This window comes from Garra rufa, chromosome 2, assembly GCF_049309525.1.
Source record: "Garra rufa chromosome 2, GarRuf1.0, whole genome shotgun sequence".
Classification (NCBI taxonomy): domain Eukaryota; kingdom Metazoa; phylum Chordata; class Actinopteri; order Cypriniformes; family Cyprinidae; genus Garra; species Garra rufa.
The window spans coordinates 10,437,349-10,455,754 of record NC_133362.1 but is presented as its reverse complement, the minus strand read 5'-3'; the positions used below and the strand labels follow the sequence as shown (position 1 = coordinate 10,455,754).

The 18,406-nt window shown below is 32.9% G+C and overlaps 1 protein-coding gene across 1 annotated transcript in view; it reads left to right on the top strand.

Annotated features, from left to right (window-relative positions):
- cdh23 (cadherin-related 23) overlaps window positions 1-18,406 on the top strand; it is a 317,998-nt gene that overhangs the window by 204,257 nt on the left and 95,335 nt on the right. Inside the window, exons 13-16 of the mRNA XM_073834861.1 lie at window positions 8,133-8,197; window positions 12,270-12,507; window positions 15,214-15,319; window positions 15,605-15,732. Of these exons, the coding sequence (XP_073690962.1) occupies window positions 8,133-8,197; window positions 12,270-12,507; window positions 15,214-15,319; window positions 15,605-15,732 (537 nt within the window). The remainder of the gene's footprint in view (window positions 1-8,132; window positions 8,198-12,269; window positions 12,508-15,213; window positions 15,320-15,604; window positions 15,733-18,406) is intronic.

Here is an 18,406-nt window from a genome sequence, read left to right as displayed (position 1 = left end):
ATGTGTGTATTTTGGCAGATTGCTCCGTTGGATTAATGTGTCTCAAACAGCTTAGTCACAGATTCACTTTGACCACCGAGACTAATACTGTCTCTCACACACACTCAAATGAGTGTCCTAATAAGTCAAATTTACTTAAAACATTCAAGGAAACTTGTTCCATCAAATTAATTAAGAGGCTAATGGTGTCTCAAAACTTGTTAGGTTGACCTAATGTGCTTTTTTGCAAGTGAACTTTGATTTAACTAATTGCAAGCAAAGTAATTTCAGTTGATTGTTTCTAAACTTAATATGAACTCAATTAAAATAATCATATTAATTATATTGGGAAATGTTATTGCATCATTACTCCAGTCTTTAGCGTCACTTGATCCTTCAGAAATCATTCTAATATGCTGATTGGTTTCTGTTTGTTTCTATGTTGTGGTCATGGCACTTGTTTGCTGGCTGTTTGGTCTGAATGAAAACAGGCTTTTTTGTTCTGTTGATGCTCTCTTGTCTCATCTGTCACAGCTGGATCTCTATTGAGGGTCTCTCCTCACCCTGGTGCCACTTAGGCTTTCATTCGCTGAGATGTTGTCTGACACGTGTCAGTCAGAGAGCACCGTCTTTTCACAGTTTGGCCAAAACTATCAGCTGCACATTCAGGCCGTTCCTCTGTCTTTTTACTGAAGTTTAGTGTCTTTGTGTTTCTGTTGGACTGCTGTCGGGAGATTCAGGTGTGTGTCTTTGCCAGACTAAGTAGAAAAGATGAGCAGAAAGAAGGGATGGAGGAAAGAGAGAAAAAGAGAGAGATCCCTGTCTATCTCACCTGACCTGCATTAAGTCTCCTGTCATCGTAGCGACTGTTGTCACGCTAGCACCCAAAGCCCCGGCACTGTCATCACTGCACTTATGGGCCTGTCAATCACACTGAGAGAGAGGGAGAGGTAAACAGAGAGAATTGTGAGGGCAGAGCCTGAAGAAAAGGGGAGGATTTTGTTTGTGCAAAAGGGCATGAAGGAGCGATAGAGAGGACAATGGAGAGAGAAAGTCAAATGCTTTCTTGTATTTTTTTTGCTTGCTGGTTTGTTTGCTCATTTGTTTATTTGCTATTTTTAAGTTTGTTTTTTATCCTCGTTATTTTATTTGTTAATTTGTTTGTGTTTGGTAAGGTGCATAAACGAGGGATGGAAAGAAGACAGAAGAAAGAGCAATTTTATCTCTTTTGTTTACTTGTTTTCTTTTTCTGTATGTTTTAGTTTATTCATTTTGTTTGTCTTACCTTTAGTTTTTTCCATTAGTTTGCTTTCTCTTTTTTGTCATTTGTTAGCTTCTTTGTTTGTAGAAAGCTGTAAAAAGGAAGCTATATAGACAAAAAGAAAATTTTGTCTGATTTATTACTTCCTAACTTTTTGTTGTTGTTCTGTTTTGTTTCTGTTTGTTGTTTATACTGATTTTATTTTATTTGACTATGTTCAATTGATCCATTTTGTTCCTTTTTTCCTTGTCTATTTGTTCATTCTCTTTTGTTTTGTGTGGGTTTTTTTTGTCATTGTTTTGTTTTTTTGATGGTTTTTAGAAAGCTGAATAAAGGAAGGCTATTGAGAAGACAAAAGAAAGAAATATTGAGTTATAATTTGTTTATATTTCTTTTGTTTATTTGTTAATCTGTCTGTTTCTTTTTTTCCTTTTATTCATTTTTTAAAAAAAAAAAATATATATATTATATATATATATTTAGTTACATATATTTCATCAACTGTTACTCCAGTCTTAAGTGTCACATGATCCTTCAGAAATCATTCAAATCAATCAAATGCTGATTTAGTATTAAAATGATCAATGTTGGAAACAGTTGTGCTGCCAAATGTTTTTTTAAAACCTAGGATTCTTTTGATAATCTTTTCTAAGAGTTTAAATCTATGCTTTCACTTTTTATTAATTTAACACATTCTTAGTGAATAAAAGTATTAATTTCTTTCAAAAAGAAATAAAAATGTACTGACCCCAAACTTTTGAACAGTAGTGTATATTGTTAGAAAACATTTCTATTTTAAATAAATGCTGTTCTTTTTAACCTTTTATTGATCAAAGAATCCTGAAAAAGTATCACCGGTTCCAAAAAATATTAAGCAGCACAACTGTTTTCAATATTGATAATAAATCCGCATATTAGAATGATTTCTGAAGCATCTTGTAACACTGAAGACTGGAGTAATAATGTTGAATATAATACATTTTCAAATATATTCACATAGAAATAATATTTTACAATATAAATTTTTTTTCTGTAGTTTTGATCAAATAAATGCAGCCTTGATGAGCATAAAAAGCATCTTTAAAAAACATTAAAAACCTTACTGGTCCAAAACTTTTGAGCGGCAGTGTATATATTTATATATAAATAAATAAAATTCTGTTAATATATTTACTGACATATCACTTGAGACTTGAGAAATCTAATTAAACTTAATTTGGAGTACTACTTGTGCACAAAGCGTATTTCTTAATATTAAGTATAAAATTTGTGTAAATGTCACTACTGATGAGGATTGTATGATCTTTGGATAGTATTGGTCTTTAAATGCACAATATTTAAAGTGCAAAATTAGCACAATCAAATATGCTACTTTACTATATATTTAGTTACTTCCACACATTTAAAGTGCATTTAGTTCAAAATTAGTTGTTCTAATTTAGCATATTTTAAATATACCAGTTTAGTATACTAAAAGTACAATTGAAGAGTATTTTTATCAAGTAAATAAATATGTAAATGTATTTGTAGTATACTTAACATGAAATAAGTGTATTTCAAATACATTTAAGTGTACTGTATGTGACCCTGGACCACAAAACCACAAATAGGACAATATTTGGCCAAGATACAATACAGAAAAATCTAAATATTGAGAGAATTGCCTTTAAAGCTGTCCAAGTGAAGTTCTTAGCAATACATATTACTAATCAAAAATTAAGTTTTGGTATATTTACGGTAGGAAATTCACAAAATACTGTCATGAAACCTAATCTTTACTTAATATCCAAATGATTTTTGGCATAAAATAACAATTTAAAAGAATAATTTTGACCCATGCAATGTATTTTTGGCTATTGCTACAAATATACCCGTGCTACTGAAGACTGGTTTTGTGGTCCAGGGTCACATTTATTTTTCACTTTTGCTTTCTTTTCTGTTCATTTTTGTTTTGATAGTTGGTTTATTGGTTATTGTTTGTAGAAAAGTCTATTAAAGAAGGCTATAGAAAAGAAAAAATGTAAAAAGATTGATTCTTTGATATGTTTTATAATTTTTTATTATTTTGTTTGTACATTTGTAAATTGTATTGGTTCTTTCTTTCTCTTTCTTCTTTTGTTTGTTAGTTTGTTTCTTTTCTTCACAGATCACGCACTTATTGGCTGAATGCATTCAGAAGTGTAACCTCATTGGCTGTTTATTAGATTATTGAGATGAAAGAAGTGTATGTTTTGGTCTGTTGGTGTTCCACTCATGTCAGAGTAAAACTCTGGCAGCATTTTTGTAACAAACTGTTTTGACCGGTCGGCTGAATCCACTGTAGAGTGGCACCAGGCGAGCGCTGGTCATAATCCACGCTCACAAACACACACACAGAGGGTGAGGTCATCAACAGGCCACGGTTGAATCATGGATTCTAATAGTGGCACTGACAGCAGCACACACTCACACAACGCTATGACCCTGTACACCAGCAGCACCGCCAGTCAACTGAAACCCTATTACCAGCGCCCAGCCGTGATCCATCACACAACGCTCGCCAGAGAGAGAAATTAAACAACAAGTTCTTATATCATTACGCTTACCTTGACAAAAAATTAAGCAAAACTGTTAAAGAACATCAAATTTTACGTTCCATTTCAATGAGAATCAGCCTAAAATAATTGAATCAGGAACACAGTCCATCACACTCTACAGGCATGAGCTCTGGGATTCACACACATCAAAAGGGATTTTGTCAAATGCGACAAACACCCAATATAGACTCCGCAGGCAGACTCCCACAAAAATACCCCATCGATGTAGAATGAAACACTGTATATTAGCTGAAGACCAGACTTAAGGTTTTACATTTTTTGAAAGAGCCTTGGATTAAAATGCAGTTATGATAGATTATTATTGAAAGGCTGATAGAAAATTTAGACAGCAAACAGAAATCACCAAATAAAAGAGCAAATAAGAGTGAAGTCACATTTTTATCATTGATTATGAAACAAGTAGTTCCAGTTCTGGATGCTAATTGGTCATTTCAGCCTTGCTGAATCAAATTAGCTGCCTTTAAGACATTTTTGTGCTTATTTTTTTTTTTTTTCTAATGGGGTTGTAAAACAAAATTCATTGTGCAGTGATTAACATTTTAAACTGTAGGAGGCCTGTACATTATCACACAACCTTGCAAATTTACATGCGTAATTTAGCAGCTTCTGGTAATTTTGAGAACAGAAATGTTTGTTTGATGTATGTGTATGTAAAATGTCTTTTGGGGGTGCTTTTTTTTCCTCTCTATTTTTTCTGTGAATCAAGTAACGATGGAAACCCGTTTCCACCACTGAATAAAAAAAGTAATTGCGACTTTATCTCACAACTCACAAGTGTCAGTGGTCATTTTTTTCTTAGAATTATGTAAAATAAACTCACAATTCTGATTTTTTAAATTCAGAAATGAGATATAAACTCGCAATTCTAAGAAAATATTGTTTTTCCCCCCTCAGAACTGGACTTATAACTCACAATTGTGAGTTTATATCTTAAAATTGTAAGAAATAAAGCCAGAATTGCAAGTTATAAACTCGCAACTACGAGTTAAAGTTAGAATTGCGAGATATAAACTTGCAATTGCAAGGAAAAAGTTGCTTGATTTCTATTTGTTGTCTTTTTCTCAGAATCGCATGTATCTTGCAACTGTGACTTTTCTCAGAATTTTCACAGAATTGCGTGTATCTCACAGTTGTGACTTTTTTCTCACAACTGCGAGTTTACTTCTCGCAATTGTGACATTCGCAGATACATCTCGCAAAAATACACGCAATTCTGAGAAAAAAGGTCACAATTGTGAGATGTGAACTCTTAAGTTGCGAGAAAAAGTCACAATTGCGAGATGCATGCTATTCCGAGAAAAAAAAAAAATCACAATTGCGAGATGCATGCAATTCTGGAAAAAGAAGTCACAACTGGAAGATATAAACTTGCAAGTTGCGAGAAAAAGTCACATCTGTGAAACACTTCACAATTGTGAGATACAATATGAGAAAAAGTCACAATTGCTAGATGTAAACTTGTAAATTGTGAGATTTTATATAGAAGTTATATAGCTTTAAGTTATAAAAGTTAAGCTTTCTATATATGCAACATGTAAACTCGCAAGCTATGAGAGAAAAGTCACAGTTATGAGACACAATTCTGAGGAAAAAAGTCTCAATTGTACGATACACAGAATTCTGAGAAATAAGTCACAATTGTGAGATGTGAACTTGTTAAAAAAAAAAAGTCACAATTGGCAGATAAAAAGCCGCAATTACCTTTTTTATCCAGTGGTGAAACGGGCTTGTCAGATAAAAATTCGCAATTACCTTATTTTATTTTTTGTTCAGTGGCACAACGGGCTTCCATTAGAAACTGATTTTACAGGGCATAAATTTACCTTTAGAAATTTGTTTAATGCATTTATAATTTATGACACTGCAAATGGAGGGTTAAATCAAGTGTAACTTGCTTTACACAGTTTTTGTAAATACATTTGCCTGGGCTTTTTTTTTTTTAATTTAATTTATTATTTTGTTGTTGTTTTAAGGTTTAAAGGAAGATTCAGATGCTAAAGTTTTTATGAGGTTCATTTAATATAAGACAATATATTTAAGACATATAATAAGACAAATAATCTGTAATACTTTTATATTTGTACAACATGTCTCAGTTATTATGGTCTCATTAATTTCTGCCCTTAAAGGTCACGTAAAGAAAACAAACTATAGTTGGTCACTTTAAATGTCATCAGATGGTCTCCTCCCATCTAAGTGGCCATTTCTTGGCTGGATTAAGCTGCAAATTGGACCAGACGTTGACTATTGGCAAGGTCTGACTACATAAGGCTATTGAGAACGAGACTGTGTGTGTACGTGTATAATTACAGCAAATAGCTGCGGAAAACTCTACAGATCAGTTTCAGCCCACCAAATCAAGCCCCAATAACAACTGTCTGATAACAGACACCTGCACATCTGCTTTGATGGATCATCTTTTCCAAAATAGAAACCAAATTCCCTCTATATCAGGATCTAACAGATGTTAAACTTGGCATTTTTGTGTGTGTTAGAAAAGAGAAGTGTCACTTGTCAGTTTTTCTTTCACACACACACGCAGCTGCGCTGTTGTTTTTGCACTGACTTGTTTTTTCAACCTTTTGTATTAATTTGCATAAATATACAAGTCAGGTTTGAATCTGTTTCCCTTCAGCACTGAAGAACTTCATTTCTGCATGCATACACACACACACACACACACACACACACACACACACACACACACACACACACACACACACACACACACACACACACACATTTTATGCTATCTGTATGCTTTTACACAACATCTACTTTACTGGGATGTCTGTTAATGTTCCAATTCTGTATTTATTGTCAAATGCAGTGTCATTTTGGGGCAGTCTTTTGTGTCAAATTCAGCATCTGTCACTGGTTTCTGGAAACAATATTTCCTGTTTTCAGGAAAGAAATGTAACATGTTCATTCATATACAATGTTTATATCATGCTCCAAGGTTTCACTATTACATGTCTACCTTGATAGTTTTTGGTTCATTAAGAGAGAATTATACAGGTGGTTTTAATGCAGAAAAGTTGGTTATGCAGTACAATGCAACAGTTTAGTTTGTTTATTTTTTAATTTTTGAATATTCTATTATTATTTTTTTGTTACATTTTTAAAGAAAGAAAGATTTTTTTCCCAGCCAGGGTGCATTAAATTTTATAAAAAGTGACAGTGAAAAAGTGTTGGTTATGAACTATAATTCACTTTTAGGTGATTTTTTTTTTTTAATTGTATTTATTTATTTATTTTTAACCTTTTGTTATTATTATTCTTATTATTATTGAAAAACTGGTAAGTTTTTTTTTAGCCAGAGTGTATTTTAGTTTTAGTGATTTTGTTCTTTTGTAATTTTTATTAGTTTTTAAGGTTTTTTATTTAAGGTTTTTTAAGGTTTCTGTTAAGCTTTTTCTTTCTTTTTTTCCACACTTTTAGTAATTTTCATTTTACATTTTTTATTTTAGTTGGTTGCAAAGGCAGCATTTCTAATTTCTATTTAAGTTCAAGTTTAGGTTTTTCATCCAAAATGTAAATTTTATTTTATTACAGTTACACTGCATTGTCACTTAAAAAAAAAAAAAAATGAGTGCGCAACTTCTGTCTCAACCAGTGATGTGAGTTTGGGGGCGGGGCTTCTGACTATTTTACCCAGTGTTTGTGAGTTATATATATTTATGCTCAGAGTATCACATAGCAATCAATTGTGCTTTTTTTATAATCAATTGTGAGTAAAGTCTTCTGTGCATTCACTTCTGTATAAAATGTGGAGTTGCTGTCTTTATAGAGTACTCCAAATGGAATAGACATCAAGATGGCTCACTGGGGTTTGAACAGCAGCAAAAATAAGGCTGAGTGAGTGTAAGGGTGTGGGTGAACATGTCAGTGAGACCGCTTATGTGTTGTCACTCATCTTTACTTTCTTTTACTTTACTTTTCTAAAGACAGTTCTGAGGTGAAGCAAAAGCTTGTGTTGTTTTAGGATAGAGGACAGGGCGGCCAGTTCATGCCAGCCCATCTGGTGTGTGGAGAGTTCTTCCCCTTATGGTCCTTCCTGAAGAGTGAGTGTGTGTCTCTCTGTGTTTGTGTGTGAGTGTGTGTGTGTGTTTCAGCGTTAATCGTGCAGAACAGAGTACTTTGTAGGGTAGGACAGGGGATGCTGACACCATCTCAATATTAAAACACTGAAACACACTCAAGGATGCACAAACACACACGCTGACATACAGACTAGCAAGAGTATGTGTCTAGATGATGCTCATTGCTCTATGTTTATGTGTTTCTCTCTGCAGGCCACGGATAATGACATTGGCACGTTTGGAGTGGTTCGGTATTACTTCAGCGATGAGCCAGACCAGTGAGATTATCATTCATTAACATACTGTGACCTTTCACACTGATACAGCATCCTGTTTAATTCATTAATTTCCTCTGATTAATTTAATCCACATCTCTGTAGATTTGCATGCCTCTCTCTCCTGTTTCCGCACACTGATTTCTTCTGTGGCTGTGTTTCAAATTAAATACTAGCAAACTGTTTACTGCATAGTACACAGTAATTCTGTATACTGTCATGCTATTTATTTTTTAAAGTTCACAATATCAACCACTTAATTTGATGAGCAACATCCAGTTATCAGCTAATTTTAGTAATAAAATCTGTTGCGTAGTATTTTATTTATTTATAATTTTTTTGTTGTTTAAAATATGTATGTACACTACCAGTCAAAAAATTTTTAATAGTAATTTAATATTACTGCAAAAGCAGGAATATTGTGAACTATTTTTATTATTTATAATAACTGCTTTCTATTTGAATGTTTTAAAATTTAATTTATTCCTGTGATCCAAGATAAATTTTCAGCATCATTATTACAGTTTTCAGTGTCACATGATCCTTCAGAAATAATTTTAATATTGCTGTTCAAGAAACATTTATTATTATTATGATCAGCATTTAAAACATTTGAGTACATTTTTTTCAGGATTCTTTGATAAATAGAAAATCCAAAGATCTGATCTGTAATAGTATACTACCATTCAAAAGCTTGGAGTCAGTAAAATCTTTATTTTTTATTTATTTTTTTGAAAAAGAAGTTATAGAAATGAATACTTTTATTTGGCAAGGATGCTTTAAATTGATCAAAAGTGATGATACTTATAATGTTACAAAATGTTACATTTATAATGTTACAAAAGATTTCTATTTCAGATAAATGCTGTTCTTTTGAAATTTTTATTCATCAAGGAAACCAGCAATTCTACTTAATTATCAACATAACAATAATAAATCTTCATTGAGTGGCAAATCTGAATATTAGAATGATTCTGAGGGATCATGTGACTGGAGTAATGATGCTAAAAATTCATTCAAAATCACATGAATAAATTACATTTTAAAATATATTTAAATAGAAAACAGTTATTTTAAATAGTAAAAATAGTTCACAATTTTACTGTTTTGCTGTACTATGGATCGAGTAAATGCAGGATTGGTGAGCAGAAGAGAATTCTTCAAAAAACATTAAAAATCTTACTGTTCAAAAACTTTTGACTTGTAGTGTATGTATGCATTAATACATTATTATTAGGGGCCAAGCACCGAAGGTGCGTAGGCACCTATTGTATCCGTTAGCATTTTTATTAGGGGCCAAGCACCGAAGGTGCGGTGGCACCTATTGTATCCGTTGGCGTTCTTCTTCTTCTTCTTTCGTTTCTTCAGTTTCCTCCGCCATTGCGTCTATGGTAGCCCATAGAACCGCTTAGGGTAAAGTTGTATAATTTGGCACACTGATAGAGGACAGTCTGAAATGTCACCATAACCAATTTGGAGTCTCTTACTCAAACTCTCTAGCGCCACCACTTGTCCAAAGTTTCACTTTCTTTTTGGTAATAACTTTTGAACCGTAAGCCACAAAATTCCTTTTTTCTCTGAATCCTTGGGTCATGCCGAGTCTAATGCATACCAAAATTCAAAAATCGCAAGGTTTAGTTTTTTTTCTATAATTAATTGTTTGTAAAACCTACTTTTTCAAACTTGTCCTAGACGGTTTGTTTAATTTTCACCAAAATTGGCTCAGATCATCTTCAGACCATGCTGGCAAAAAGTTATGGAATTGGACAAACCGTTGATTGGACAAACCGTTCTCGAATAACGCGCTAATTAATTCTACGAAAAGCGTGCAAAAATGGATGTGAGGCCATATCTCCGCAACGATTTGGAGTATTGTGACCAAACTTGGTGTGTGTTATAACAAGCATGACCTGAAGCTACCTGCAGTGTTTCGTCACAGTGCCACCTAGTGGTCAGGAGATCTGAAAATTGGCTAATTTGGCTTAAAACTTCTCAGTGCTTTGGCCAAAAATCTCAAAACTCATCCCGTTAGATTTGGAGGAGCATGCCGAGTTGAACCATATCCAATTTTCCCATGTAAACCATTTTGGGCGTCGGCCATTTTGAATTTTGTTATAAAATGCTATATTTTACAAACGCATTGACGAATCGTTACGAAATTCGGTATGTATCTTCGTCACTATGCCCTGACAGTACTCAAAAAATTCGGTGGTAGCGCCACCTTGTGGTCAAAAGTTATAAGGGATTTTAGAAAAATGCTAATAACTTATGTGAAAAATGGTTTATTGTAATGAAAGTGATCTCAAAATATTTATTGGGTCAGGCCGAGAACATTGATACAAATTATGCCAAAATTGGCCTAACTTCCTGTTCGCCATTTTGATTAATGTAGAAAACCTACTTTTTCGAACTCCTCCTAGACCGTTAGTCGGATTTTCACCAAATTTCTTCAGGCCATGCTGAGAAAAAGTTATGGATTTCGTGTTAATATTCGAAACTATTTTCATTTAACGCATCGAAGAATTTGCTGAAAAGATGCTAAAGCGCATCTGAAGCTGTATCTCTGAAAAGCTTTGAGATATTTGCACCAAATTTTGTATGTGGCATTGTCACCTCACACTGATTACACCACATCAATTTGGTAGCAGCGCCACCTATTGGTCAAGAGTAATAAACCATTCATTAACTATCAATTAAAAATGGACAAAAATGCTAATAACTGTAGATGGCATTAGCCTATTGTTATAAAATTAGACTAAAAATATTCCTTGGGTCATGCTGACAACATAGATACCAACTATGCCACAGTTGGTCAAACTTCCTGTCCGCCATTTTGGTTTATTTTGAAAATCTACTTTTTCGAACTAGCCCTAGACCGTTGATCCGATTTTAACCAAAATCGAGTCAGATCATCTTCAGACTGTGCTGACCAAAAGTTATGGATTTCATGAAGATAGATGAAACCGTTTTCGTACAGCGCCTCTACAAACTTTAGGCTTGAGGCCAAAATGACTCTGAGGCTTTATCTTTGGAAAGCTAATGACACCAAACTTTGTGTGTGCCTTTGTCACCTCACACTAAACACACCACATCGATTTGATAACAGCGCCACCTGTTGGTCAAACGTAATAAGCTATTAAATCATATCAGTAGGTGTTCTACATACATTTTCTGTCATTTCAACTAAAATCATCTTAAAATGGCTAGCTCTTACTCATTGATGCCCTTGTTCTGAAGCTTTTCTTGCCTAGTGCTTGGCCCCGTAATTGCTGCTATATTTAATATTTTTGTTGTTCTTGTGAAAAATGTATTTTAGCAGTCTGGTCAAGTTTTGTTTTGAATTAAAAAAACTGATTTTTCAAATGCATTCATTTACACTTACATTTATTCATTTATGGAAATGGCGGTTAAAATCTAGCACAATGCATTGTGTGATAGTATTTAATAAACAGCATATTTTTGCACATTATACTGAAAATGTAAGAGGACATCTGGGTATTCTGGTTTATAGAAAATTTGAATGTTAAAAATGTGAAAATTTGATCATTTAAATGTTTAAGTTGCGCTTCTAAAATTGCAAAAAAGTAAAGCCAAATGGAAATATTTTTAATGCTAAAACTTTAAAAACTTAAAATGAAAGTAATAATAAACAAGTAAAAAAAAAATTAAAAAAAATACTATAATTGTATACAGTTAATACACCACTTGTCAAATGTTTGTAATAATTAAGTTTTTTTTTAATGTTTTTGGAAAAAGTCACTTATTCTAAGTATTTACTTGTTTTATCAAATATATGCAGACTTGGTGTGCAAACTTTTAACTAGTAGTACTGTATAATACTAAAAAAAACACGTTGCACAGTATTTATATTGATAAATAATACTAAATTTATTAATATAGCATACTGCTAAAATAGTCCAGTGGTAGTATGCTGTTCTGAACATAGCCTTTGCATGATCTAACACTTCAAAGTTTCTCATTTGCTGGTTAATTAATTCATCTTTTTAATTACCTCTCTTGCATCTATTAGTTAGTTAATGCTGTCGCATTTTTAATGTATTAACTCTTCCCCCAGGTTTTCATTGGATGTTGAGACGGGTTGGGTGACTCTGCGAGACCGGTTGGATTACGAGCTCATGAGGCGCTTTACTCTAACCATACTGGCCCGTGATGGAGGAGGGGAGGAGACGACGGGACGCCTTCGCATTAACGTGTTGGATATAAACGACAATGCGCCGATCTTCCAGAAGGAATCATATACGGGTTCGCTTATGGAGAACGAACAGGCTCCACAACAAATAATCAGAGCCCGGGTGAGAAACAATAAGAGATGTGGTGTTTATAAAAACAGGTGGAAGATAAACTAGAATGAGGCAACGCTTTTCACAACACATTTTAATTTTGTAGCTGATGTTTGTAGTAAAACAGAATAATTAGTTTGTTAGAAAATAGGGTGGGGTTTGATTTTGTCCCTTAGGAACTGATAGGATGGTAAAAAGTGGGTGCTTTGTGTCAGAATGGATGGGAAGTGTTTTAGGATGATGTCAGTTGAATTGGGAAGTTCAAGCACAATCAGACCAAGAATGTGAAATGAAGAAAGAGCCATTGAGATGTATGGGAATGTGAACAGCTAGCTCTTGTAGGCTGTCTGTGCCTGAGCCTTGTTCTGCTGTGTCAGTCACTCTGTTAGTGTTCAGCCCATCTCTGTTAGTGTTTAATTCTCTCCGCATGTGGACATGGCAGCACTAATTTCAGCCGTCTGCTCTAATCTGTGCTGTGATTGACAGTTTGACGACAGGGGCTGCACTTATATGACCAGCAGGTGGCGATGTCTGTTGTTTGTGTATTTGTAGCCAGTTCACATGGTTTTTGTAATCATATTCACTATAACTTTATTTTATTTTATTTTTCCCACTGGAATAAATTACATTTTTGAATATATGACCCTGGACAACAAACCAGTCTTAAGTAGCACAGGTATATTTGTAGCAATAGGCAAAAATACTGTACATTGCATGGGTCAAAATTATCAATTTTTCTTTAATGCCAAAAATCATTAGGATATTAAGTAAAGATCATGTTGGATGAAGACATTTTGTAAATTTTCTACCATGAATATATCAAAACTTAATTGCTAAGAACTTCATTTGGACAACTTTAAAGGTGATTTTCTCAATATTTAGATTCTTTTGCACTCTCAGATTCCAGATTTTTAAATGGCTGTATTTTAGCCAAATATGTCCTAACAAACTAAACATCAATGGAAAGCTTATTTGTTCAAACGATGTATAAATCTCCAAAAAATTACCCTTATGACTGGTTTTGTGGTCCTGGGTCACATATATTCCAATAGAATTTTTTGTATCTTTAAAATATTTCACAATATTAATGTTTTTACTGTTTGTGTATGTTCACATGTGATATTATTTTATTTTATTGTTATTGTTTTATATTATTTATTTTTTCTTACCTGAAAAGCACAAACATTATACTAGATTAGGACAAATGTGATCAGCTATTTAATTAATTTAATTATTTTATACACTGGCATTTTCTAAAATTTCGATTTAAAGGTGATTTAAATTCACAGTATTTCATCCTTCACAAAAGCAAAAAATTCTTGTTTTTTTTTTCATGATGGGTGAAATACTGACTTTGACGCAGTGTTATTTTAGTATTATTTAGTAATACTATAGTATATAATTAGTTTTCATTACAATAACAGCTTTTATTTTATATTTATTTTTCATTTAAATTTTAGTAATTTATGCTTTTTTTGATAGTGGAGTAATACATTTATTTTGTTTTAATTTATTTTAATTTCACTTAGTTGCCAAATTAACATGTCTAATTGCAGGTTTTTAAGTTTTTCATCTAATATTTATATTTTACTTTATGTCAGCTTTAATGCAATTAATGAGAATGATTTTTAATTGTTAAAGTTAATGATAACACTCTATAAAAAGCTTAATTTGGATTATTATATTTTTTATTTATTTTCTATTTATTTAATGCATTTTTTTCTTTAATTTTACTTGCATTTATTTTTAAATCAGTTAGTTGTCCAGCCAACATTTGTAGTTTTCACTTATGTCAAAGATTGATTTTTATTTTTTTATATATTAACAATTTTTAGTTAACAATAACAACATGCATAATGCTATAAAAACATGGTAAAATGGTTGATTTTTAAGACCAATTCTCACTATTAACTAGTTGCTTATTAGCATGCATATTTTGGCTGTTTATTAGTACTTATAAAGCACACGTTAATGCCTTACTCTGCATGACCATACTTTAGATCCCTTAATCCTACCCCATACCTACACTTAACAACTACCTAACTATTAATAAGCAGCAAATTAGAAATTTGTTCAGGGAAAACTCTTAGTTAATAGTAAATATGTGACCCTGGATGGACCACAAAACCAGTCTTGAGTAGCACGGGTATATTTGTAGCAATAGCCAAAAATGCATGGGTCAAAATGATCGATTTTTCTTTATGCCAAAAATCATTAGGATATTAAGTAAAGATCATGTTCCATAAAGATATTTTGTAAATTTCCTACCCTGAATATATCAAAACTTAACTTTTGATTAGTAATATGCATTGCTAATAACTTATTTTGGACAAATCTAAAGGCGATTTTCTCAATATTTAGATTTTTTTGCACTTTAGATTCCAGATTTTCAAATAGTTGTATCTCGGCCAAATATTGTCTTATTGTCCTAACAGACCATATGATGATGTATAAATCTCAATTTCAAAAAATTGACCCTTATGACTGGTTTTGTTGGCCCAGGGTCACATAAGTGTTCCCTATTTTATAGTGTTACCAGAAACTCTGTTTGTTTAAGTGCTAGATGTCAGCTTCTGGCCCAACCAGGTTTCCCTGCTTTTGCCTACAATGACAGATGAGGGAAAAGGCGATAGTAGTGTGTTAGGGAAACTTATTTGGAAACAGTCATTACTATAATGACAAAATGACCTTCTGTGTCTCTCTGTGTGTTTTTCTCAGGCGACGGATGAGGACTCTCCTCCCAATAACATCCTGACCTACTCCATCGCCTACGCCACTCAGTTCAGGTCATATTTCAGCATCAGTGTGGTGGAGGGCTACGCAGGTCTGTGTTCAAATCAAAGTCACCTAATAATACGATTTCACTGCTTCTTCAGGTTGTTGATGGGTTACATTATGCGCTCTCCATCGCTCAGTGCATTAGCAGGGAATCGGATTTGGGTTTAACACCTTAAAGCGTGAAAATGCCTTTAGAGAAGCCTTTGTGACCTCTGGTGTTGCGTAATTGGATTATAAATGGCTGTCTAGTAAGCATGTGCTGATATTTGACTTTCTGTTTTAATATTTATTCAATTTGTGTTTCATAACTCCTGTTTGTTTGTTTATGTAGTCATCACCGTCAGTCGTCCTCTGGATTATGAGCAGGTTCCAGGTGGATTGATCTTTCTGACTCTGATGGCCAAAGACGGAGGGAATCCTTCCCTCAACAGCACCGTTCCAGTCACCATAGAGCTGTTTGTAAGTGCTGCACCAACCTTCACTCTTAACAGAACCTTCCGGAGGCAATGTTCAATATATTACACCATGAAAGAGTGCAATCCTATGGGATTATGATTAGAGGAAAAATGGTGCAGATGTTTATTGTATTAATGTCAGCTACTCTACCATTCAAATGTTTGAGGTAAGTACTTTTTATTTATATAAAGTAGTAAATAACACTTTTATAGTAAAAATAGTAAAGTTTTTACTATTAAAGTAAAATTATAGAAAAGACTTTTGTAATATTGAAATACATTCTGTGAATATTTTAAACTTTTTATTCATAAAAGAATCCTGAGATGAATATATCACTGTTTAAGTAGCACAGGTATATTTGTAGCAATAGACAAAAATATGTTGTACATTGATTCTTCTTTTATGCCAAAAATCATTAGGATATTAAGTAAATATCATGTTCCTACTGTAAATATATCAAAATGTATTTTTTAATTAGTAATATGCATTGCTAAGAACTTAATTTGGACAGCTTTACAGGTGATTTTCTCAGTATTTACTTATTTATATATATATATATATTATTTTTTTTTTTTTATTTTTTTTTTTTTTTTTTTTTTTTTTTTGCACCTTCAGATTCCAGATATTCAAATATTTGTAGCTCAGGCAAATATTGTCCTATCCTAACAAACCATACATTAAAAGAAGGCTTATTTATTTAGCTTTCAGATGTTGATTTCCAAACCTTTCAGTGTTTATTTAGTATGTTAAAAAAACTACAGCAGGACAGATGAGCAACTTGCGTTTAACCGTCTTTTAATTTAAATAAAAATTTTGGATTCAACAGAAGTTAAACTCCATTGACAGCATTCGTCGCCTAATACAGATTACCACCAAAAATAACTTTGACTCATCTATGGTTTTATTAAAAAACCCTATAAAAAAGCACAAATTGAGAAGAAAAAAAGATTTCTGTCAGGCACTTACAATAAAAGTGAATGGGACCAATGGAGGATTTAATAGCAGAAATGTGATTGTTTTTATATTTTATAAAATTACATGCAGTTGAGGTCAAAAGTTTACACCCCCCTTTTAGAATCTGCAAATGTTTAATTGTTTTACCAAAATAAGAGGCATCATACTAAATGCATGTTATTGTTTATTTACTACTGACATGAGGAAGATATTTTCACAAAAGATGTTTATATATAGTCCACAAGAGAAAATAATAGTTGAATTTATAAAAATGTCTGGTTCAAAAGTTTACCTGCACTTGTTACTTAATACTGTGTTGTTACCTGAATGAGTCACAGCTGTGTTTTTTATTTAGTGATAGTTGTTCAACAGTTAAACTGCCCAGTGTTCTTCAGAAAAATTCTTCAGGTCAGAGGTTTTCACCCCTGGCTCTTAATGCATTGTTGTTGTTTTTTCTTCTGGAGCATCAGTGAGCATTTGAACCTTCTGTAATAGTTGCCTAAAATACCTTATTCAGGTCAGTACTAAATAAACAGTAACATGCATTTTGTCTCTTCTATCTCATCTCTCTTATTTTGGTAAAATAATTAACATTTAGTAGATTCTGAAAGGGGGGTGTAAACTTTTGACCTTAACTGTATATTCTATTTCTGTTTAAACATTATTTAAGCTGTAAAGTTGTTTTTGACAGTTTTACTGTTGTTTTAGAGTTTGTTACATTTTGATGGCAGCAAAGTTGTAAAATTAGATATAAATTTACTTTATATTCATAGTAACACACATGTTGTTTAAATTTTGTGATTATCTTATTTTAATGAGTATTTTAATGTTTACAGATTTCGTTTATTCACTTTCTTCTAAAGTGAATAAAGAATTTAGCTTTTTTTAATAGAAAAAGGAAAAACAACTTAATGTTACTTCACAAGTGATTTGAGCTAAGGAATAGTTCACCCAAAAATGACAATTAAACCATGATTTACTTATACTATCTATAACATCCTGGCTCTTCTAAGCTTTATAATGGCAGTGAATGGCTGTTGAGATTTTGAAGTCCAATAAAGTGCATCCATGCATCATAAAGTACTCCACATGGGTCCGGGGGGTTAGTAAAGGCCTCCTGAAGCGAATCAATGTATTTTTGTAAGAAAAATATCCATAGTTAAAACTTTATAAATCATAATCTCTAGCTTCCGCTAACTGTTGTACGCACTCTCGAGAGAATGGCGTTCCAGTTGGTAACGTAGGATGTAGGCATAGCGTAAGCTCAGTTGAGTACTGACAAAACACTAAAAAAACAAAACACTGGATACGAATTAGAAGTACAAAACAAGGATTTGTAAGGAAAAATGTCAGAGGATTTCGATATAAGCCAAGTAAACAAAACTTGGGCCGTTTCTCAATACCAAGTACGCAAAGTTCGGACTCGCGTCCTTCGTAGTTCGGACTTGGAAGTTTGTCTTGGGAGTACGAACTCTTGAGGACGTGAGGATGCAAGTCCTGTAATTCTGCAAATGGAACAGCAGTGTTCTTGAAAACGTCAGTCAGCTCGCCTTTTCAATATACAATACAATATCCCTTTATTGTCATTGCATGTTAACATACAACGAAATTGCATTTCTACTCTGGTTATCTTCACTGCTTCACTGTATGGATTTACAATAAGACGAAAAATGATATCAACCACCTCTGCCTCTTTTCGTTTTCATTTAAACATATTAATAGC